This window comes from Microtus oregoni, unplaced genomic scaffold, assembly GCF_018167655.1.
Source record: "Microtus oregoni isolate MIOR12 unplaced genomic scaffold, Mior012 000064F_ref0000363, whole genome shotgun sequence".
NCBI lineage: Eukaryota > Metazoa > Chordata > Mammalia > Rodentia > Cricetidae > Microtus > Microtus oregoni.
In genome coordinates this window covers 10,525,632-10,550,557 of record NW_024543874.1, presented here as the reverse complement: position 1 = coordinate 10,550,557, position 24,926 = coordinate 10,525,632, and the positions used below count along the sequence as shown (strand labels likewise).

The 24,926-nt window shown below is 42.8% G+C and overlaps 1 protein-coding gene across 1 annotated transcript in view; it reads left to right on the top strand.

The window, feature by feature from the left end:
• Positions 1-6,320: 6,320 nt before the first annotated feature.
• Positions 6,321-24,926, top strand: part of Znf398 (zinc finger protein 398) — a 35,316-nt gene continuing 16,710 nt past the window's right edge. Inside the window, exons 1-2 of the mRNA XM_041640663.1 lie at positions 6,321-6,529; positions 15,402-15,797. Of these exons, the coding sequence (XP_041496597.1) occupies positions 6,506-6,529; positions 15,402-15,797 (420 nt within the window). The 5' untranslated portion in view covers positions 6,321-6,505. The remainder of the gene's footprint in view (positions 6,530-15,401; positions 15,798-24,926) is intronic.

Genomic DNA, 24,926 nt, shown 5'->3' with positions numbered 1-24,926 from the left:
TAACTAAAGGCATGTGCCACCACACCAAACAGTTTGTTGTGGTTATTTTGGTTTCTTGTTTGGTTTTCTTTAAAGATTTTATGGATATGGTTGTTATGCAATTATGTCTGTATACAACATGCATGCAGTGCCTTTGGAGGCCAGAAGAGGACATTGGATTCCTGGACTGCAGTTACAGCCAGGCGTGAAATGCCATGGAAGTGCTGGGAATCAAAACCACTGAGTCGCCTCTCCAGAGCTCCAGCTGTTTTTTTCAGTCTTTCCTGTAGGTGCGGTTTGCTTCCTAGTCACTTTGTGACAGAGGTGCCTTGAACTCATAATCTTCTGTCTCCACCTCTCAAATGCTGGGATTGCAGGTGCGCAACATTTTATCTGGCCTGTTTCCCTGTTTTCTGAGGGAAGAGATGGTTCGGTGGTTAAGAGTGGCTAGTCTTCCAGAGCCACGTGGTGGCTCCCATTTCCCAGAACTCACATGGTGCCTCACAAGCATATGTAATTGTAGTCACCATGGGATCCATGTTCTCTTTCGGTGAACAAAACACCAGCTGAACCATCTCACTTGTTTATTGACTGATGTCTTTCTTCTATATAGCCTGGTAAGTCTGCAACTTGTTTGTAGACCAGGCTGACCTCAACTCACAGAGATCTTTCTGCCTCTGCCTCCTGGAATTAAAAGCAGGTACAACCATGCTCCCCTCCCTTTTTTTGAGGGAGGGTCTGTCTACATAGAGATCTGCCTGCCTCTGCCTCTCAAGTGCTGGGATTAGAGGCGTGCACCACCACAGCCAGCTACTCTATTTTTTTTAAAGAGGACACCGAAATTCTTTTTTTTTTAAATATTTATATTTATTATGTACACACCAGAAGAGGGCATCAGATCTCATTACAGATGGCTGTGAGCCACCATGTGGTTGCTGGGAATCGAACTTGGGACCTCTGGAAGAGCAGTCAGTACTCTTAACCACTGAGCCATCTCTCCAACCTCTCTTTCTTTCTTTCTTTCTTTCTTTCATTCATTCTTTTTGGGGACTATCTCTATCCTTTTTCTTTTCTCTCCCAACCTTATGTATATTTTTAAACACACTGTAAACCAATTAGAATTTTTTTTTGTCTGAATCTGTCTTTGCTGTATATCACTCTCTTTTTCTGACCACATGAGTCTTTAACCAGCTAAGTGACATGGTTAGAAAGAGAGCTGTGACCCTGGTGCCTGGCTCTGCCCCATTCTTTAACTTTTTGAGAGTCTGGTGGAGGTATTGGCAGAGCCATTTTAGTTGTCCTAGAACTATGGAGTTTCTAGGTCCATGCCACCACCAAGAAACCCAGACAGGAGAGGAAGCTAAGTCTGCAGATGAGAGCTGGGAGGGGGGGGCTAGTTTTTCTCCGAACCCAAGGTGCTAGGTTTGGGTACAGCTCTGGACTGTGCCGTGGCTGAAAAGTCTCACAAAAATGGCTTTTTCATGAATTTGTACCCCAAATGTTGGATGCCAAATGTGTGTTTCTTTGGGACTGGATCAGGACGGACAGAAACTTATGTCTACAGTTTTTCTTATTACCTAATTCAAAAAAGAAACTCACAAAAGAGTTGTAAAGTATATAAGGTTCAAAGACATAAAAGCTTAAATTGTTTTGAGGTCTAAAAAGGTAGTTTTGAGTTGTTAATACAAGTCAGGAGAGAATGTGAATTAGGTACAAAATTTTGGACTCATCAAGATAAAATAGATAATAGAGTGTTTTCTTTGAATTTGCTAAATGCAAATGTATTGGACATTATAAACATAATTCTTTCCTGGTAATTGTTCATATTGTATATAGTTATACTGAATTAAAACCTTCCTTTTTTATTTAGACAAAAGGGTAAAATGTTGTAGAATATTTTGCTAGCACTCTAACACTCCAGAGACTGTCAGTAAAGCTTACCTTGAATCAGAGAGTACAGCTAGCTACTAGGTGACCAAAATTAGCCATAGAGGGTTTGGAGGACACAGGACGTATAGAGAGACACAGGAAGTAGTAGGGAGAGGCTTTTTTGAATCAAGACCTGGGAACTTTACCAGTAAACCACGAGCTTTGTGGTAAAATATAAAATAATGGAAATAGGTTAATTTAAGATATAAGAGCTAGCTAGCAATACACTTAAGTGATTGGACAAGCAGTGATTTAATTAATATAGTTTCTGAATAATTATTTTCAGTCTGGGTGGCCAGGAATAAACAAACAGTCTCTGCCAACATAGGGACAATTAGATTAGGTTGGAATTCTCCCCCTTTCACCTTAGACAGTCTTGCATAGCCTTGGTTGGCCTTCTGTGTATACCAGGTTGATCTTGAACTCACTGAGATCCACCTGCCTCCACCCCCAAGTGCTGGGGACTTAAAGGCACGTGCCACCATGCCTGGCTCAACCCTGAATTCGTCATCACTCACCTCATCCCTCTCTCACTTTTCCCACAGGTTGAATGGCTGGGTAAAAGCCAGGTATAGTGGTGCATGTCTTTAGTTCCAGCACTTTGGAAGGCAGAGGGTGGTGGATCTCTATGAGTCTGAAGATAACCTGGTCTACATAGTGAGTTCCAGGCCAACCAAGGATATATAGTGTCCTATCTCAAAACAACAACAAAATCAGAGTATTGATGAAGAGATGGCTCAGCGGCTAAGAGCAATTGCTACCTGTGGTGATTTGAATGAGAATTGCCCCCATAGGTGGTTGAATACTTGTACCTAGTTGGCAGAACTGTTTGGGAAGGGTTAGAAGAAGGATTAGGAGGTGTAGCCTTGTTATAAATAATAAAAGAATCATACATATAAAGCAAAGAGAGTGATTGGCTAGCAAGCCTTGGAACACACACCCCATTAAAGGGAGAGACCTTATTTAGGAAAGTAAGCATTGCCATGCAAGACGGGGCCAAGTATTTACTGGAGGTGTTAATTAAAAACACCCTTTGTTTTTATTTTGGAATAACTATAGATCCACAGGAAGTTACAAAGACTGTACAGAAAATATCTTCTGAACCAAGTTTCCTCCAGAGGTCACACTATATATTATGCTGTAATGTCAAAATCAGGGAGTTGATACTGGTATACTATTGTATAGAACATTTTATTTCCTTTATTTTGGTAAACAATGCTACATGGTATAGATTTATCAGTTTAAGCAACCATTCTCCTGGTGTGGAACATTTTGGCTGTTTCACATTTCCAGCTAGTACAAAAAGCAAAAACAAAACCAGAAGTGCAGTCTCTGGAGATCTTGGGTAAGCCTATGCTTTCACTTTCTGAGATGACAACCCTAGGCACAAATATGTGTTACAATGTGTAACAAATATATAGCGAACACATTACATATGTGTTACAATGTGAGTATATATTCAGGATTTTTGTTTTTTTGTTTGTTTTTCAAGACAGGGTTTCTCTGTAGCTTTGGAGCCTGTCCTGGAACTAGCTCTTGTAGACCAGGCTGGCCTCAAATTCACAAAGATCAGCCTGCCTCTGCCTCCCTAGTGCTGGGATTAAAGGCGTGTGCCACCCCCGCCCGGCTATTCAGGATTTTTTTAAGGTTTATTTTTTTATTTTATGTATATAGGTGTTTTGACTTTCTGTTTGTCTGTACACATGTCCATGAAATACCTGAAGAGTCCGGAAGTGGACACCAGATCCTCTGGAACTGCAGTTAGAAATGGTTGTTAGTACCATGTGGGTGCTGGGAACAGAACTTAAGTCCTCTGCAAAAGCAGTAAGTGCTGTTAACCACTGAGCCATTTCTCTGTGTATCATGTAAGTACAGGAGTTGGAGGCCAGAAGAGGCCATTGGATACTGTAGAACTAAAGTTACAAGTGATTGCCAACTGCCATGCAGTTCTGGGAATGGGATCCCAGTCCTGAAAGAGCAGCAAGTGCTTTTTATTGCTGAGACATCTCTCCAGCTCCATCCACAAAACATGTTTATGATAAATAATTAAATATGAGAAAAGTCTTTATTTTAATAATTCCTATCAGAGGAAGAAACATTTAACAGCTTGGTGATAGCATTATCATTTTGAACAGGCAGAGCTCAGCTGAAAGTATCTTACTTATCTGTTGTGGGTTATTGGTACACTGTGTGAAGATGCATTTGCTGTAATTGGTGTAATAAAAAGCTAGATGACTGTAGGAGGCCGTTTGTTCATCCCAGCTGCCCGGCCAGCTTAGCCCCAAAATAACCACACAGAAACTGTATTATTTAAATCACTGCTTGGCCCATTAACTCTAGCTTCTTATTGGCTAGCTCTTACATCTTAATTTAACCCCTGTCCATTAATCTGTGTATCACCATATGGCAGTGACTTAACCAGCAAAGATTCGGCATGTCTTACTCTGGCGGTGGATCCACAGCATCTCCCTGACTCTGCCTTCTTCCTCCCAGAATCCAGTTCTGTGTTCCCTGCCTACCTAAGTTCTGCCCTATCAACAGGCCAAGGCAGTTTGTTTATTAACCAATGAAAGCAACACAGACAGAAAGACCTCCTACGCCCTAGAGATGACCAATAGCTAGGAAGAGGTATGGGTGGGATTTGCAGGGAGATAAAGGAAGACGCATGAGAGACACCAGCAGACACAGAAGAAGCAGGATGGGCTCTTATGGAATAATCATGTACACTGAAAATGTGTTGCTATCATTGTTAATAAAAAGCTGATTGGTGGGATTTTCAGGGCAGGAAAGAAGAGCAGAGTCTCCAGAGTTTCGAGCAGATGTAGAAGGAAGCAAGATGAACATGCCATGTTGGAAGAAGGTACCACCACATGGCAGAGAGCAGATAAGAAATATGGGAGGTGGAAGGAGGAGGGTCAGGAGTTTAAGGTCATCCTCCACTACCTGGGCTACATACTTTAAAGGCCTGAAATAAATAAAAAGATAAGGAATCTTATTTAGTAATTCAGATGTTCATATTTAGTGTTTACAAGAGAATCTAACAATTAACCAGGAAACAAAGAACATGGAAATTACTACTCTTGTTTGGGGGGAGGGGGTGGCAGAGTCCACTGTGTAGCTCTAGATTGCTTGGAGCTTGCTATGTGGGGGCCAGACTAAACTTAAATGAACAGAAATCCTCCTGCCTCTGCCTCCCCAGCGCTAGGATTAAAGATGAGTAGCACCATATCAGGCTTTGTTCTTGTCTTTTAAGTCCAAATTTTTATATTATGAATTTTAATAATAAAATCACTAAGTAATTTTCCCAAGGCCAAGCTTTTCTTCTTTGCCTTCATCTTTGTCTTCACCTTCTTTTCATCTTATAGAAGTTAATTCTGTTAGGGCGATGTTCTGGTTCCAAAAATGGTGATTTTAGCTCTCAACCAAGTGCCATCTGACCACAGTTCATGCTCAAATTACATGTAAGGTACTTACCTTGTATGTACACTAAATAACAGAGTATGCTCAAGTAGAAGTGGTCCAAGAAGATGACCCTCATTACTTTGGGGAATTACAGACTCCTCTACTGTTTAGGGAATTGACTGGATTCATTTACTGAAATACGGGCTTGAGAAGACGTTGATTCATATGTGTTTGAAAGGAGAGGGATGTTGGAAAGTTATGGTTGTGTGATTATCTTTTTACAACACACTCTGTTAAGTACACAATTTTGTCTTCACTTGTCCCTTAGTCCAGATCCAGCAGATATAATCACAAACTTTATTTTTGTTGGTCTCAAAAGGGGCTGGTGAGATGGTTCAGCAGAGGATCTGAGTTTGGTTCCCAGCCCCCACATGGTTTCTCACAACGCATGTGGTTCCAGTTCCAAGTAATCCTTCATCCTTTTCTGGCCTCCATGGACACCACACTAGATACTCAAGTATAGGCAAACACTCACACACAAAAAATAATATATATATTAACAGTTCCACTTCTCAGCCAAGCCCAAGAGAAATAGTAATCCAAATCCACCCATCTTTGTTGCCAATGCAAGCCACATGAAGTGTGATCTTCTTCACCCATTTGTAATTTCTACGAAAGATATAACTCCACTATTCTCACCTAAGTCACTCATTTCTACAGTGGTAGTAGACTGGGTTACCGTCCAGCCTAGACGCTGCCCCGCTAGGCCTTAATCTACCTGTCATCTGTGGTGCCTTCTGGGTGGATGAGAAAACCAAGTAAGTAAGAAGGGTCTGCGTTCACCAAAACTCTCTTCCCTGAAGCTGACCTCTGGAATGGTGCGCCGGACGCAGGGGCCGCCAGGAGGCGCGCTGGCCCGGGAGGACCGACAGGAGCAGGCGCGTCTAGGCCGGAGGAACGCCCGCCGCACTCGCTGTACACGAAGCGCCAGCTGAGGGGCGGGTGCAGCCGGTGCGGCGGAGGCTGCCAGCTACTCAGCTCCTCCGCGTCGCTGCGCTCCCGGAAGCCGGATTGCCGCGCGAGTCCTGTCAGTGCGAGCAACGCGAGACCGCTTCTCGCCGCTTGCGGAGAGCACCGAGCAGCCCGGCCTGTGTGCGGCGGCGACTCCCGGGACCGGACCGGGCAGCGGAGGACCATGGCAGAGACGACCGCCGCTCCGGTAAGGGCGATGATGCGCGGGCGTCTCTGTCACCGGGGCTTTAGGGGAAGCGCGGAGGCTGGGGACCACCGCGGGCCTTGTCGCCCGCGTGGGTCTGGGGCTGTCGCCCGCCCTGAAGGGCCACCGCGGACTGCCGCGCCGGGGCACCCGGGTCTGAGGTTTCGAGCTCGAACGCGCGGTGCTGCTTCGCGTTAGCCCGCTGGACGGGGAAGTGGGCTCGAGGGGTTTCTGAAATCCGCCAGCCATCGTGTACAGCCGTGAGAGCTGTCGTTGCTAGGCGCGGCAGGACAGTCACCTGCGAGGCGACGAAGGTAAAAGCCAACGTGTGCCCTTAACAGACTGCGCGTCGACGGCCACTGTCGCGCGCCCGCCCGCCCGCCCGGACAAGGCCCTGCAGGGACCTTGGAAGGGCCGACGAGGGCGCCGGGCTTAGCCAGTCGTGCGCGCGTGCTCGTTTGCTGCAGGCCTGCAGCGGATAGAAGCCAGAGCCACCAGGGCAACCGGGACAGCCCTTGCACACAGCCATTAAGGAAGGGGGAATGGATGTTTGTCAGGGACCATTGTCCTAAAGATGATAGCAGGGACCATTGTCCTAAGGATGTTTGCAGAGAGCCCCACACCCCAACTATCTTGAGAACTATTTGTTAACGGAACCTGCCCCACATTCCAACTATCTTGAGAAGTATTTCTTAACGGAACCGCCCCACATTCCAACTATCTTGAAAACTGTTGATGGAATCACAAAAAGAATGTTTCCGCTTACACCAGGTGTGCTAACTGGTGACCTTTGCTACCCCGGCAAGGTTCCTTCCTACCCCTACCCCCCACCCCAAGCCAAATTCCTCATTCAAGGGCTATATAAGCCTCAACCCTACCCTAATAAAGGGAGACCTTGACAACAGAACTTTGCTTGGTTTCCTTTTTCTCTCCCGCCCATGATTCTTTCAGGTAGTGCCTCTTCAGACCCTGAATAACTGGACCTGCTGGACGGGTCAGTTGTTTAACAGAACGTTCTGACTGGAAAGTATTGCTTGTGTTTGCCACCCAAGAAGCCATTGGTCAGCTCAAAGAGACGTTTTAATAGGTCAGATGGCAGGCAGGTCCGCTGAGGAAGCGCTAGGAAGTAAGAGAAGGAAGAAGAAAACGGGAGCATTGGGTTTGGACGGGGAATAGAACAGAGGAGAATACCATCCCTACTCCTGGAGCTTAATTTTTTTTCCAAACCAAAAAAAAATTTTTTTAAATACTTATTTATTTATTATGCATACAATTCTGTACGTCTGCAGGCCAGAAGAGGGCACCAGACCTCATTACAGATGGTTGTGAGCCACCATGTGGTTGCTGGTAATTGAACTCAGGACCTCTGGAAGAGCAGACACTGCTCTTAACCACTGAACCATCTCTCCAGACCCCCCTCCCCGAAAAAATTTTAAAAGATAGTAGAGACCATCATGCTGAAAGCTGTGCACATACTTTCAATTCTCTAGTCGTCTTGTTTAGGAGGTAAAACCATGGCTCACACTTGGGAGTCAGAGAGGAGGATCAGAAATTTTAGGATATCCTTGGCCAAATAACCAAATTATGTGTCTTAGGAAAGAAAGAAAGAAAGAAGGAAAGAAAGAAAGAAAGAAGAAAGAAAATAGTAAAAACAGGAAATTAATTTCAGTGATATGTGTTATTTACCCTAATGCATGCAAAATTTCAACAGTATTGAATATTACAAAATTGTTAATGAGATTTTACAGCTTTTCATCCTAAGTCTTCACACCATTGTTGATTTTTTTTTTTTACCATTGTTGATTTTTATATGCAGCGTATGTCAGTTGAACTGACAACATTTCAGGTCCTCACTGATCACATGGAGCCAGTGGCTATGGTACTGACCAGGGCAAATCTGTTTTATGACAAAGAATTGGGAAATACTGATGTTTTTAATTTTGAGAAACATTTTTAGGGGCTGAAGAGATGGTTCAGCAGTTAAGAACATTTGTTGTGCTCTCAGAGGACCCTGGTTTAGGTCCAGCATTCACATGGTGGCTAACAACAATCTGTAACTCCAGTTCTAGAGTATCTGATGCCCTCTCCTGACCCCTGAGTGCATCAGGTATGCACATGGTGCCACATATATACACAGTGACACGGTACTGATATATATAAAACAAATAAACCTAAGCGATTTAAAAACATTTCTAATCTTTGAGAATAGAATGTATTTTGATCATGTTCACCCCACTCATTCTCCTAGCTTCTCCCAGGTTCACCCCCTTTCCTTTATCAGTGTCCCCCAATTTTGTACCTATGTGTCTATATGACCCATGGAGTCCAATTTGTGCTTCTCATATACTCCTTGGTGTATATTCCATCTACCAGAATGTGGTTGACCTACCAGGAGCTACACCCCTAAAAAATGGGCTTTCCCTCCCCCAGATGCCGTCAGTTATCCATAGCTCCTCAGTTATGAGGTGGGAGCTCATGAACCTCCTCTTCCCCTTCTATGCTGTAATATTGGCTAGCTTGATTTTTTTTTTTTTCCAAGCAGGTTTCTCTGTAGCTTTGGAGCCTGTCCTGGAACTAGTTCTTGTAGACCAGGCTGGTCTCGAACTCACGAGATCCGCCTGCCTCTGCCTTCTGAGTGCTGGGATTAAAGGTGTGCGCCCTGCTAGCTAGCTTGATCTTATGCAGGCAGCCACAGTAGATAAGAGTTCGTGAGTGCCGAGGTCTTGACATGTCTAGAAGACACTGTTTCGCTCCAGTCCAACCTTAGGTCTTAGGACCTTGTTGCCCTTTTTCCGCCATGGTCGCTGAGCCTTGGGGTTTGGGCAGTGGTATGGATGCCCCATTTGGTTGAGCACTTCACTGACAATTTTTTGTTTTAGTTTTGTTTTTGGTTTGGGTTTTTTGAGACAGGGTTTCTCTGCTGCTTTGGAGCCTGTCCTGGAACTCGCTCTGTAGACCAGGTTGCCCTCGAACTCACAGGGATCCACCTGTCTCTGCCTCTCGAGTGCTGGGATTAAAGGCGTCCACCACGAACGCCCAGCCTGAGAAATTTTTTACTACTATGAGTACTATTGAGTCTTTTTGAGACAGAATCTTGCTATGTAGCCCCAACTGGCCAACATATAAATCAGGCTGGCCCCAAACTCACAGAAGTATTTCTGCCCCTGCAAGTGCTAGAACCAAAGGCATTTGCCACCACACCAGCTGTTTTTTTTTTTAATGTACCTTATAAGGTAGAAGGGGTTGGTATTAAGAGTACAAGTGGAGAGATTGGCTTTAAACAAGATCAAACTCCTTCGAGAAAGAAAGGACCCATGTATTATTACTGATAGGTTTGGTGTGGGAAGAAGTATAAAGAAAAAGAGTTTAGGCCTAATTTCTTTAGTTTCCTTTTTTTTTGTTTTTTGTTTTTTGTTTTCTGAGACAAAGTTTCTCTGGATATCCCTGGCTGTCCTGGAACTCACAGAGATCCATCTGTCTCCCCTCTTCCCCCTACTTCCCAATGCTGGGATCAAAGGCATGTGCCACCGTAGTCTGACTTACTTCAGTTTTCTTAAAGTAAGACACCATGTCATCTCTGGAGTGTAAGGTGCTATGTGAATAAGTCTCTGCTCTCCCTGTGTGCTCCCTAAATCAGAAGGTAGAACATCCATCACCTAAGAATGTGCTTAAAGCACACCATCTCCATTTTCTTATCACACTTGCTGAATGAAAATATGGATTTTAACTGGATTGTCAATGACTTTGTGGGGCTGGGATCAGGATTTGGGATTAAGGTCTTGCTATTGTAGCCCTTGCTGGCTTGATACTCACTATGTAGCCCTGACTAGACTCAAACTCAGACCAATTCTCCTAACTCAGTTTCCTTAATGCAGAGGACAACATGGGGGAGTTGTGATATGGGATTCCCCTCTATATGATGTGAGTACCATTGATGAATAAAGAAACTGCCTTGGCCTGTTGATAGGGCAGAACTTAGGTAGGCGGGGAAAACTAAACTGAGTGCTGGGAGGAAAAAGGAAGAGTTAGGGAGAAGTCATGGAGCCACCGCCAGAGACAGACACAATGAAACTTTGCTGGTGATGCACAGATTAATGGAGATAGGTTAAATTAAGATTTAAGAGTTAGCCAATAAGAAGCTAGAGCTAATGGGCCAAGCAGTGCTTTAAATAATATGTTTTTTGTGTGATTATTTTGGATCTGAGCTACTAAGCTGCCGGGAACCTCCTTCAACAGAGTTGATTCTCTTCTTCCACCATTTGGGTCCCAGGAATTGAGCTCAAATAATCAGGCTTGACTGCAAGTGTCTTTATCTACTAAGCCGCCTCACTGGCCGATTGCCCAGCCTTTTCTAGTTGATTCTTTTGCACATTAGTTTGAGAGTTTGCAGAAGCCTGGAGGGCACTGGATAGTGTTGGTAGTGTCAGTGAGCATTGACCGTTGGTGTATGACAGCATCGCACATGGTTGTATGATTTACTTTTGTAGATCTCACCCGACTGCTTGTAAAAACAAGCAAAAAAAAAAAGTGAATGATTCAACTCATTCAAACTAGGAGGTCAGCTGAGCAAGTGACAGTAGTGAAATGGGGTTGAAAGGTGGCAGAAATGGTCAAGTAGGGAAAAAAGCAAAGCCATGTACAGGTGGTAGGCCAGGGCAAATGCAATCATCATAGGCTAGAGTTATTACTGATGGACTGAAGATCAATTAAATGAGACTAAGACAGTGCATGAAGTGGAAAAAGAGGGCTGTGGTCGGAGCGGTTTGTCAGGTTCAGAGAATCAGGCCTTGAGGAGGCTTAGTCCAGCCTCCTATATTTGTTGTCCAGATTTCTTCCATTTATGATACTCTGTTTCACAGTACATTCATCCTGGGAATGCAGCCCTGCAGCTCTTATTTCAACAGATGGCGCCCATTCGTGTGGATAACTGAGTCCACAGAAAGCCTGAGAAAGCTTAGAAAAGAATAGAGTAAAGCATGTTTCTTGTGGCAATTTCTTGTGTCTGCTCTGCTTGCTAGAGGCAAGCAAACGCTCTCATCTAAGAGAGGCTTCCTGACTCAGCTTTTACTGCAAAACCCTGCAGCTCATTAAGAGGTCCTGCCACGAAACACTTAAACAGTGTTCATGAAAGCTGAACGCATGCTTTTCGGTTTTCAGCCGTAGCAGGAAAAAAGCTGCGCCGTTTAAAAATGCCGGCTTTCTGGGCTGTCCTGCCAGGGCAAACTCTTGACTCTTTTACGCAGACGGTTCTTGCGGTTTGCAAGCACAGGCTGCTGAAGCTCGCTTGCTGGCAGGGACCTTGAAACGCCATAGAGTTGTGGCTATAAACATGGCTACAGCCAGTACCTCAGCCATGAGGCTGGAAAGCTAAGGAATGGGCTACATCTAGCCGGCAAAGCCACGCCTTTAGTCCTACTGAGATTGTTTGGTAAATTAAAGACTCATGTGGTCAGAAAAAGAGAGATATATAGTAAAGAAAGATTCAAAGACAAAGAAAATTTTTAAATGGTTTACAGTGTGTTAAAAATATATGCAGACTGAAAGTTGAAGTTCTTAAAGTAAAAAACAAAAAAAAAAGGAAGAGAGTTGTTGTGCGTGGTAGTACACACCTTTAATCCCAACACTTGGAAGGCAGAGGGAGATTGACCTCTGTGACTTCAAGGTATGGTAGCACATGCCTTTAATCCCAGTACCTAGAAGGCAGAGACAAACAGATCTCTGTGAGTTCAAGGTGTAGTAGTGTACACCTTTAATCCCAAATGCCTGGGAGGCAGAGACAGGCGGATCTCTGAGAGTTCAAAAACAGCCTGGTCTACAGAGTTATTCCAGGTCAAAGATATACGCTCAAAAAGCAAAAAGTTAAAAGTAAAAATAAACGAAATAGAGGTTAAAACAAAGCTGCACAAAGATGGAAAATACACAGAGACTTTTGATACTGTATGCTATTATGCTCTCTTTGAATTATTTAAATGCTGAGGAAGGAGCAACAGATGCTAAATGATATTTATTTATAAATGCTGCTGAACTAATCCAACATAGATATTTTGATGCCTTGACTTTGAAATTTGGATCTAAGGACATGATGCTTTGGAAAGGAGTTTCTTATTTTGTTTTCACAGAGGATGAGACCCTGTTCATTTCTTCTATTCCGATTTGGTATGATGGACCACGCCCTCCTGAAGGGTTGTTGTGAACATCTTCAGAAAATTGCTTCGCTCAACTGCCAACTGAGATGAAACTAGCACACAGGTTATACCGTGAAAGACCTAATTAACGACGCCCCCATTCAGCAGGAAGCAGTTTGGAGAGAAAAAACTGCGCCCATGTTCCCAAATATGGTTTATAAACGTTCTTTTACATTTAAAGGGGGATATGATATAGGTATGAATAATTTGCATTAGTATAGATTTTGCTTTATTGATAGAGATTTACGGTCAATTTTGTTATATGTATATGTATTTCTGATATTGATTAAGGCATTGTGATTATGTAGTTCATTATTAAAATGTAATGTATAATTAGGAAATATAGGTTGTTGATGGATAATCATAAATAATAGTCAAGTTTGTAGTCATGTTAGTTAATATTTTCTAGATGTGCGTAGATATATTTTAGATAGGCATTCTTCATATTTTTCAAAGATTATAGAATATGGCATTTTAAATGTTTTAATAACTTAGGGCTTTTCATGACAATGAGACACTCTGCTCCTGCTGACCAATCTACTTCAAGAGGAAGATGGGCATTGAAGAGGCTCGTTATGGAGTTTGATAGCCATTTGGGCAAGAAACTGCTCTTGCCTGGACTATTGCATAAACTGGACACAGAGAACCCACAGAGAGAGGACTACTGAACTTGCCTAAGGTGAGATGGTCTTTCGGGGTTCCTGATTCATGAAAGAGTCTGCGAGACATTCTGCAGGACACAACAGATAGTGACTGAACTGACTTTGAATTTTCCTGCTTTATGGAAATGTCTGCTGGATACCATGGGCCTGAAGGCTGAAGATGGATGCCCCAACGGTACAGAGGAACTTTGGGTGACTGTCCAGGCAGCGAGATGTCTCTGTCATTTCTAGAGTTTTTTTTTTTGGTTTTTCGAGACAGGGTTTCTTTGTAGCTTTGGAGCCTGTCCTGGAACTCCCTTGGTAGACCAGGCTGGCCTCGAACTCACAGAGATCCGCCTGTCTCTGCCTCCCAAGTGCTGGGATTACAGGCGTGCGCCACCACCGCCCGGCTCATTTCTAGAGTTTTAAAAGTTGCTTTTTTCTTGTTTGCTTAGGTAGTATTGTATCTTTCTGGAGTCTTTGATGGAGTTAAGAATAGTTAGTTATAGTTATAGTTTTCCTTAGTTATGATAAAGATTATTGTAACTTTTACTTGATAACTGTTTTGTTATATGTAATTTTGCTATGTTAAAGTTAAAGCCTTTTTTTTTTTTTTGTTTAAACCGAAAAAGGGGAAATGATGGAGGAAGGTCATTGGTTAAATAAGAAGAAACTGCTTGGCCCTCATTGGTTAGAAGATAGGTGGGAGGAGTAAACAGAACAGAACGCTGGGAGGAAGAGGAAGTGAGCTCAGACTCCACAGCTCTCCTCTCGGGAGCAGATGCCTCAGAGAGACACCGTGCTCCTGGCTCCTGGGCAGACACAGGCGATGAAGCTCCAACCCAGGATGGACATAGGCTAGAATCTTCCCGGTAAGCGCACCTAGCTGTGCTACATAGAATATTAGAAATGGGCTAGTCCAGGTGCGAGAGTTAGCCTAGAAGAGGCTAGATAGAAATGGGCCAAGCAGTGAATAAAAGAATACAGTGTCCATGTAATTATTTCGGGGCATAAGCCAAGCAGGCGGCCGGGGTGCTGGGAATGCAGCCCCACCGCTCTTATTTCAACACATTCAGTAATGAATAGCCTGTGACTTCCTTGGAAAAAAATCTAATTCTGACATTGTTACCCACCTGAAAATTCCCATCTATTTTTCCACATCTAGTTTGTCCTTTGGAGTTTTATAGTATAAGATTAAATAAACCTGTTCTACTTTCAATTTCATAACCCTTGAATATTTTAAAATAGTTGTTGTATTTTCTCTAGACTATGCATCCTCAGTCTGTCAGCTATTACTAATTGGTATAGTTGTAGTGTATAACCTCAGTGAAAGACAGAGCTAAAATATAAATTCTTAAGAGATTTGTTGTAGAGCACTGTAAAACTTGGTGAGAATTCTTTGCCTTTTCCAGAGATAGAGGGGGCAGCAGCAGCCTGAATTTCTGGACTCTTTTTTTTTTTTTTTTTTTTTTTCGAGACAGGGTTTCTCTGTAGTTTTGGAGCCTGTCCTGGCACTAGACCAGGCTGGCCTCGAACTCACAGAGATCCGCCTGCCTCTGCCTCCCGAGTGCTGTGATTAAAGGCGTGAGCCACCACCGCCCGGCTTGGACTCTTTATTAGAGAGATGGCCAGATTGGTCCTAAGAAGCGAGTTTATTTATCTTTATCACTATCTTTCCCAGTCCATCCTTGAACCCACCAAAACAGTTCCCTTGGCTTTTGATGCCTACAGGTTTCAGAGCAACAAGGTTAACAGGGAGACTTAACTTTTTTGTTTGTTTGTTTTTGTTTTTGAGTCAGGGTTTCTCTGTGTAGCTTTGGAACCTGTCCTGGTATTTGCTTTGTATCCCAGGCTGGCCTCGAACTCACAGAGATCCTCTTGCTTCTGCCTGTGGAGTGCTGATCTTAAAGGTGTGCACCACCACCACTCGGCCTAAAACTATTTTGATTAATATCAGCTGGACAGTTAAGGAACTCTTATCTGGTTGTAGTTTAGAGTCAGGAGTCCTTCTAACTCAACGTCTTGCCCCCATCTCTCCATTGCACGTAGACTTCTGAATGGGACTCGGAATGCCTTACATCTCTGCAGCCTCTTCCTCTTCCTACACCTCCAGCAACAAATGAGGCACACCTGCAGACCGCAGCCATCTCCCTGTGGACAGTGGTGGCTGCTGTGCAGGCCATAGAGAGGAAGGTGGAGGTCCACAGCCGGCGACTCCTCCACCTAGAAGGCAGGACAGGGACAGCAGAGAAGAAACTAGCCAGCTGTGAAAAGACAGTGACTGAGCTTGGGAACCAGCTGGATGGCAAGTGGGCTGTGCTGGGGACCCTGCTGCAGGAGTATGGGCTGCTTCAGCGGCGGCTGGAGAACCTGGAGAACTTGTTGAGGAACAGGAACTTCTGGATCCTGCGGCTGCCCCCAGGTATTAAAGGAGATATCCCAAAGGTAATACCCCCCTTTTAGGTTACAGCAGTCTCACTAGCTCAGACACTAGCAGTTTAAGGGTAGTCTTGGTCAGTCAGGTACTTAGATATTTTTATTTCCTCTTAAAATTTCCTAGGTTGATGGAACTCTGAAGGTACTTTACGTTTGTCTACTTGAGAACTCTACTATGTTCATATCTTCCTTGCCTTTCTTTGTTTTTGTGAGACAGTCATGTAGCCAAGACTGGCCTTGAACTGCTGATTTTCTGCCTATATCTCCCAAGTGTTAGGATTACAGTCATGGGACAACCGTGCCTCAGTACACATTTAGAGTGTCAGCCTTCCAGAGAGAAAATCCATAGTTGACTCTTTTTCCTCTTTTAATATCTTTCACTTTTCATGTATATGAGTCACTTCTCTCTTTATAAAATCATTTGCCACAATCTTAGTGAGAAAATTGAGTTCAATTTCATTGAAATCCGTTAATTTGAATTTGGTTGACAATTTTGGTGAAAAGTTAGAGGGAAGACAATGTAAGGGATTATAATCATGTGGTTCTGATAAGGGCTAGGGTCATCTGTGAGTCTAGGCTGTCATTCATGGAGCAAGCATGCTAAGATGCTAGCACTGTCTTTTGAAAGAACTAGTTATAAAACAGGAAGGAAGTTTTGATGATCACTGTTTGGCAGCGAGATGCCTAGTTTCCAGACATACTCTTTCATTTATACAATTGTTCATAGACACAGGACTTTTTAATTCTTTACAAATGATTTTTTGCGGTAGGCATGCCTTCATTCCTAGCACTCTGGAAGCAGAGATAGGAGGATCTCTGATTTTGAGGCCAGCCTGCTGTATATAATAGTTCCAGGGCAGCCAGGAATACATAGAGAGGCCTTGTCTCAAAAAAACAAAAATTTTTTTTTGGCTTACGAGTTTGATATGTAGTCCAGACCTGCTCACAACTTAGAATCTTGCTTCAACCTCTCAAGTAATGGGGTTTCAGGCATGGGGCACCATACTTGGGTTCCACAAGTATTTCTTGAATACATTTTTGTTTATTTTATATATTTTCTCAAAGAAAAAAACTAACATGTAAAACATAGCCGGGCGGTGGTGGCGCACGCCTTTAATCCCAGCACTCGGGAGGCAGAGGCAGGCGGATCTCTGTGAGTTCGAGACCAGCCTGGTCTACAAGAGCTAGTTCCAGGACAGGCTCCAAAACCACAGAGAAACCCTGTCTCAAAAAACCAAAAAAAAAAAAAAAAAAAAAAAAAACATGTAAAACATATTTAAATACTTTGATAAAAGTAAAGTCAGGTTCTTGTTAGTGTTGTTTTCATATGGGTGCCTGAGAAGGTCTCACTAAGAAAATTATATTTAGCCAGGTATAGTATCATATGCCAGCACATGGGAGCCAGAAACAGGTGATCTCTGTAAATTTGAGACCAGTCTATGGTACATAGGGAGTTCCAGGCCAGCCAGGGATATACAGTGAGGCCCTGTTTTAAGGGGTAGGAGTGCAGGGCTAGGGAGATGGCTCAGTGGTTAGGAGCACTGGCTGCTCTTCTATAAGACCACAGTTTGATTTCCACTACTCACATAGGCTTGCAAGTGTACATACATGCAGGCAAAACATCCATGGACATACATACACACACACACACACACACACACACACACACAAAATTGATATTTGAGCTGAGTGAACTTCAGGAAGAGGCCCAAGATTATGAGAAGATCTGAGGAAGAGCTTTCCAGGTAGGAAAGTCCCCAAGGCACCAAAGTAGATTTATAACACAAGAAAAGGAAAAAGGCCAGTTAGCCAGTGTGCCAGTGTGCATGCTTGACTAGAAGCACGATTGAAGAAACAGAGTGGAATAATTATTGAATTCTCATTGTTCCAGGAATTATCTGCTTTGGCATGATGACACACTATTTTAATCTTAGTACTTAGGAGGCCAAGGCAGGAGATGGAAATTTGATGTTTTGTTTGAGATATGGTCTCTCTACATAGTCTTGTCTGGCCTAGACCTCACTTTGTAGACCAGGCTGGACTTGAACTCATAGATGTCTGCCTGAACCTGCCTCTGATTCCCAAGTTCCCCAGTGCTGGCATTAAACCTCCAGAATGGAGGTTTGAAATGAGCTGGGGTACAAAATAAGACTTTATTCTTTTTATGTTTGCTTGTTTGTTTTTGAGACAGGGCTTCTCTGTGTAGCCTTAGCTGTCCAGAAACTTACTCTGTAGATCAAGCTGGCCTTGAGCTCACAGAGATCTGCCTGCCTCTGCCTCCCGAGGGCTGGGACTAAAGGCGTGCACTACCATAACTTCTCACCACCCCTGGCTCCTGCAAGACTTTATTATTAGCAAAAATAACAACAACAACAACAACAACAAAAAAGTCAACTGGCTTGGTATACTTTAACATTTTTGGAGTTCAAATTTTAAAAACTCCATAGACATTATAATATATGACTGATACTATGACCTTTAAGACCAAGGAAAGGAATTTGAGTTAGAAACCTAAGTGCAGTGAGAAGAAACTGCAGAACTTGAGTACAGGAATTATTTCTGGCTTATGCTTAGAAAAGTTATGCTGGCTGCTTTGTGGAGATTTGTCGAGGCAAGAACAGAAACAGAGTGGAAATTGTAAGAGAGCATTAATAACAAGAAAGTGGGAGTGGTTTGAGTGATGAAGCCATGGCCATGAGATGAAGAGAAGTAGATAGACACGGGAACTGCAATAGGATTTTATTTGCTGGGAATGAGGAATAACTGCCATTGTAAATTAACTGTGGGATGGTTTACTTAGAACTTAGTGTTCTGTTTTACTTATTTCAAGGCTTATAATTTTCTTAACTTGCCCAAGGTCTTATGGCTACCAACAATAAACAGCAGCATTGTATTTTTAACCTAGCTGGATCTGAAGCATATACTCTGTGGATTTACTGACTCTTAGGCTCTTAGTTTAAGAACTGAGAGATGCCTGGGTGGTGGTGATGCACACCTTTAGTCCCAGCAGAGGTAGCCAGGTCTCTGGGTTCAAGGTCAGCTTGGTCTACCGAGTGGGTTCCAGGACAGCCAGGGATACACAGAGAAACCCTATCTCAAAAAACCGAAACAGGGGGAATGAACAAGAGATGGATCACTTGTTGCTCTTACAGAGGATCTGGGTTCAGGTTCCAGTCATCTATAACTCTAGTTCTAGGTGATCCGGTGCTCTCTTCTGGCCTTTGTAGGCACCAGGCATGCACACAATACACTTAACATACATGCAGGCAAAATACTCATACAGGCACATAAAATAAAAGTAATCTTTAGGAAAAGAAAATGAACTTAGATGATAACATAGATGGTAATATTTCCTTTAAGATACTGATATGGAGAGCTCACTAGAGATGATCGCTCAGACCCTCAGACACAGTGTATAGCCAACTGAAAAGTCTTTATTCCGGCAGACTGAGACCACACTCAAGAGTTCAGGGCCCTGAGTATCCCCCTTCCCATCCTCACTTCCACTCCCATCCAGAACATAGGGGTTTTAAAGGCTGAAACCTTCTGGCTCCTTGCTCAGTAGGTACAGGGGGCTTTATAGAAGTAAGCAGTTTGTAGCTAGCAGTCTTAACAGAAGTAAGGTAAGTTGTTAGCTGGAGGGGTTCTCCACAAAGAGGCAACTAAGATGAACAGTTAGCTGGAGGGGGTTCCTTACAAACAAGCAGTTTTAACAAAGGCTAAGATAACTTCGCTAGGACACTCTGTCCTTTTGTACCTAGAATAGAGTTGAGTTGTTTTCGATGGAGGAACCTCTGTACTGGCTTGCCTCATTACAGTGCTTCACTGGGCAATGTTAGGTTCAAGAAGCTCAAGGAAGGGTGAGGAGACCTTGACAGGAGATAGTATTGTCAGTTATGCATTGGGAGAGGCGTCTCTAGAGAGAGTGGATAACAAGAGATAAGCTTCAGAGGTAGAAGGAGTCAGCAGAAAACGCCAGTAAGTTAGCAGGAAAGCAATCATAGAGTGGTGGGAACTACAGGGCTAAGGAGACTTCAAGGAGAATTGTGAGTTGTGAATTATGATACTGGGAGGTCTAGAAAGGTAAGGATAGTGAACGTGATTGGCAGTGTGGCTGTCAGAGGAAATCATGACATAATTTGCTTGACTGGCAAGATAGAGATAGAGGACTATTAGAATAGCACAGTTGTAAACAGGAAGCGAAGAAAAGAATGGTAGGAATAGAGTTCCCTTCCTCCCTCTTTCTCTCCCTTCCTCCCTCCTTTCTTTCTTTCAATATAAGTATAGAGCTATTAAAAGTAAGGACTGGAGAGCACTGACTGCGCTTCCAGAGGGCACAGTTTTTATCCCCAGCATCTACATGGAGGCTCACAACCGGTTCCAGGGAATCTGCTGTTGGCCTCCACAGCCACAAGGCACAGACATACAAGCAGGTAAAACACCTACACACATTTTTTATTTTTTATTTTATTTTTTTTTATTTTTTTTTTCTAGTTTTAGTTCTAGCTGTCGTCAGTCCTTCCCAGACCGAGGAGTGCTTAAACCGTCCACAATGGTTTTTTTTTTTTTCTCACACATTTTTTAAAAGTGAGAGCAAAAACAGAATACACTCCCAAGACTCCTCAGAAGCTGGTATTGCTTTTTCCCTTGTCTTTCCAGAGAGAATTTATTAATACTGCAACAGATGTGTATATTATATACCCACGTGCATTATGTAGAGATATATAACTTTTACATAATTGTATATAATACAGATTATTCACGTTGTTTTTGCTTTGAGTACAGTATTTTATTGTTATAAAATAATAACATCTTGGTTTATGAAATGGGGACATAACCATTACTAATTTTAGTAAACCATACAGAGTTATCCAAGGTGTCATAGTAAAGGAAATTTCAAGTTACTTTCCATGAGTGTTAGATGGAATCTTTTTTTTAAACTTTATTTTATGTGCATTAGGTTTTTGCCTGCATGTATGAGTGAGGATGCCAGATCCCCTGGAATTGGAGTTACAGACAATTGTGAGCTGCCATGTGGGTTCTGGAAATTGAACCCAGGTCCTCTGGAAGAACAGTCAGTACTCTTAACCACTGATCCATTTCTTTAGCCCTAGCTGAAGTCTTATTGAGTACTCTGATGTATATTTTTACTTAATACAATAATCCTTTGAGGGGATTTACTTACCATTTTATAAAGAAATAAAGGCTTAAAGTTTAATCAGAGTCAGACATGGTAGCGTGCTGTTTGGTTTTTCTCTTTACTCTTTTGTCTCTTTGTGAGGCCCGCCACCCAGCTCCCAAATAAATCACACAGAGGCTTATTATTACTTATAAATTCCCAGCCTTAGCTTGGCTTTTTCTAGCCAGCTTTTCTTAGATTATCCCATCTATCTTTTGCCTCTGGGCTTTTACCTTTCTCTATTTCTGTATACCTTACTTTACTTCTTACTCCATGGCTTGCTGTGTAGCTGGGTGGCCCCTGGAGTACTCTTCCTTATCCTTCTTTTGCTCCTTGATCTTTCCTCCTTTTTATTCTCTCTGCCTGCCAACCCCACCTATCCTTTCTCCTGCCTTGCTAAATAGGCCATTTAGCTCTTTATTAGACCAATCAGGTGTGTTAGACAGGCAGAGTAACACAGCTTCACAGAGTTAAACAAATGCAACATAAAAGAATGTAACACACCTTTGCATCCTTAAACAAATATTCCACAGCATAAACAAATGTAACACATGTTAAAATAATATTCTACAACAGTAGCACCTACCTGTAATTCCAAAATACAGGTGGCTCAGGCAGAAGCATTTATTTGTGTTCAAAGCCAACCTGATCTGCTAATAAGTAAACAGGCCAGTCAGAGCTATGCAGAAACGCCTAGTCTCAATAAACAAAAGCAAACTACACACACACACACACACACACACACAAAGCAACAACAAAAAAACTAGATTAAAATGTAGCATAGTTTACAGAGTGATTGCCCAGGGTGCATGAAACCCTGGGTTCGATCCCTGACTCCAAATAAACTGGATTTGGTAACACATGAATGTAATTACATGTAATCTCAGCATTCAGGGGGTGGAGGCAAGAAGATGAGGAGTTTAAGTCATTTTTCAGCTACACAGCAAGTGTGAAGCTAGCCTGTGCTTCATGAGATTGCTTCAAAAACACCAAGTGAAGAGGTCAGATGTGATGGCTCATGTCTTTAATCCTAGCGTGTGGGAGGCAGAAGTGTGCAGACTTGGGTTTTAATATAGAATTCCCTATTGGGTGTTGCTTCTCTTGGGCACCTTCAGATGTTCATTGAGATCACTTAAATTAATTATTAATTAATAGAATAGCAGTAAAGGTAATTTAAAATTATATTGTATCTAGACAAGTCGATGACATTTAAACTCCAAAAGTATATATAAAATATTTTTTCTTGGGGCTGGAGAGATGGCTCAGAGGTTAAGAGCACTAACTGCTCTTCCAGAGGTCCTGAGTTCAATTGCCACGTGGTGGCGCACAGCCATCTGTAATGAGATCTGGTGCCCTCTTCTGGCATGCAAGCATACATGGAAGAAATGTTGTATACATAATAAATAAAGAAATATTTTAAAAAAATATTTTTTCTTTCAGATATTTCGTTATGAAAATAAAATGCATTTAATTCTGGTCAAAATGTACTGAAGATTTGGATTGAGAAATGTGTCTGTTGGTAGAGTACTTTCCTCTAGTGGACCAGGTCCTCCCTTTAATGAGTGTCTTATTTAGTTATTTTTAATTAATGTATTTTTAGAATTATATTTTATTTATTTTGTCAGGTGGGGCACATGCTTGCCACAGCCCATGTGTAGAAGTCAGAAGCAACTTTTTCAGATGTCAGTTCTCTCCTTATACCTTGTTTTTAAGTCAGAGTCTCATTTTTCTCTCACAGATCCCTCTCATTCCAGGAGTCCACCTCTGTGGGCCTCACAAGTGTCGGGCTCTTTCACGTGCTGCTCCCCCCCACCCCCGCCCCCCCGGTCTTAGATCTGTGAACTTCAGAGGTTATAAAGGACTCTGAGACCAAAAGGTTTGAAAATGTCTGGGCTAGGACTGCAGTTGCTTCTTTTATTATTATTATTTTGTGTATGGATGTTTTGCCTTCATGTCTGCACATTGGGCCTGATGCGGGTCAGAAGAGAGCACTGGACTCCCTGAAACTGGAGTTACAGATAATTGCAGGCTGCCATTTAGGTGTTGGGGAATCAAACTTTGCTCCCCTGGAAGAGCAGCCAACCAGTGCTCTTAGCCACTGAGTCATCTCCCTGCTGCTGTCATTTCTCTAAGGGCTCACATAGCTCTTGTATCTTCCAGTAGAGATGTTCCTTCAAAACTAGCTACTTTTACTGTAGTCTCCAGTCTCTGAAAGTTCTGGGTTGTGTTGTATATTCTGTCAGCATATTCTCTTTTCTCCAAGACTTCCAGGTGTCCTTCTCCTTTTCTGACCTGGATTCATATCCTGGGTTCTCCTCTGATCTTAAATCTAATCTGGATGCAGTGCTTTCCTAGCCTACTATACTTATCTTGTCCTGAGGCTGCCTTAACTTATTCCTTTATGCCACACAATGTGTCTCAAGCACCAGTACTTTTTACTCATTTGTTTCCTCAAACTTCCTAAGATAAGACATAGGAGGCATACTTCATGTTAGGAACGTCTTTTTTTTTTTTTTTTTTTTGCTTTTTTGAGACAGGGTTTCTCTGTGGCTTTGGAGCCTGTCCTAGAACTAGCTCTGTAGACCAGGCTGGTCTCGAACTCACAGAGATCCGCCTGCCTCTGCCTCCCGAGTGCTGGGATTAAAGGCATGCGCCACCATCGCCCGGCTAGGAACATCTTTAATTTAATGTGGGAGTGCCAAACGTAGTAGCACATACATGTAATCCCAGTATTTAGGAGACTGAGGCAGAAGGATTGCTCTGAGTTTAAGACTAGCCTGAGATACATGGCAAAACAGTATCTTTAAAAAACAAACGAACAAGCAAAGAGCAACAACAACAAAACCACAGAGTAATGATAATTTAATACGAGGTTGATAGCCTAGTTAGTTCTAAGATTTTGTCAAAATACTTCTTTCTAGGAGTTGTTGAGACATTGCTTCATTACTTCTGTGTTTTGTTGAAGCAGGGTCTCAATACGTAGCATTGGCTGACCTATTCACTATATAGACCAGGCTAGCCTCAAACTTTGTAGACTAAACCCAAATTCCATCTCTTTTAGGGTCATTTTATCTCTATTAGAAATCTGTTTCTAAAATTTCATGTCTCTATTATCAATTTGTATTTAATCATATGCCTCTTTTGGACAGAAACTATACTTTAATAATTGTGGTGCTTAGGGAGAACTCTGTATATAGTGGATCTTCAGAACTGTTTTGCAGTTGTCCCTGCTCTGGATGATTGTAGCTAATGGTTTCTACCTTCCCAAAATGCATAGCTTCAGAGGTTAACTCCTTCCTTGAAACCTTGTGAAATAGGGACTGGGCTGTGTCTTAAATTTTCCAGCATCTTTTTTGTTACCTCGCATAATACTTTGCAGCTAAGTAGATACTAAGATTTATTTAACGAAGCAAGGAGTGATGGCATAGGTCTGTAATCATAATACTTTGGAGGCTGAGACAAGAGGATCACGAATTCCAGGCCAACTTAAGTTGTATCGTGAGTTCCAGGCCAGCCAGGCTATATAATGAGACCTTATCTAAAATATTAATGAAACAAATGAAAATATTATTGATTAAGGAACTTGAGGGGGAAGGACATTAGTCTGAGGTAGTGACTCCTGCAGAAGCTGGTCTACTAAGAAGGAAAGGGGCTTTCTCCAGGGGCGTCTTCTCTTCCTCCAGAACTCTAGGGGATTCTATCTGGGGCAGCAGCCTGACCCTCTTCTGCCTTCTTTTTTTGCTACAAAACCTTCCCCTTGCTGCCCTTCCTCGCTTATCTGGTTTCTTTGGTACTGCCTGCTCTGCCTGTCTTCGTCTTGCTGCTGTGCCTACTTGTTCCACTTCCTCCTCCTTGCCACTTCCCCACTCTGCCCTCTTGTTGTCCTTCCTTGCTTGCTGTATCTTCTATTTGCTGGGAGACCCGACAGGTCCTATCCTCCCCAGCATAGGACCACATCT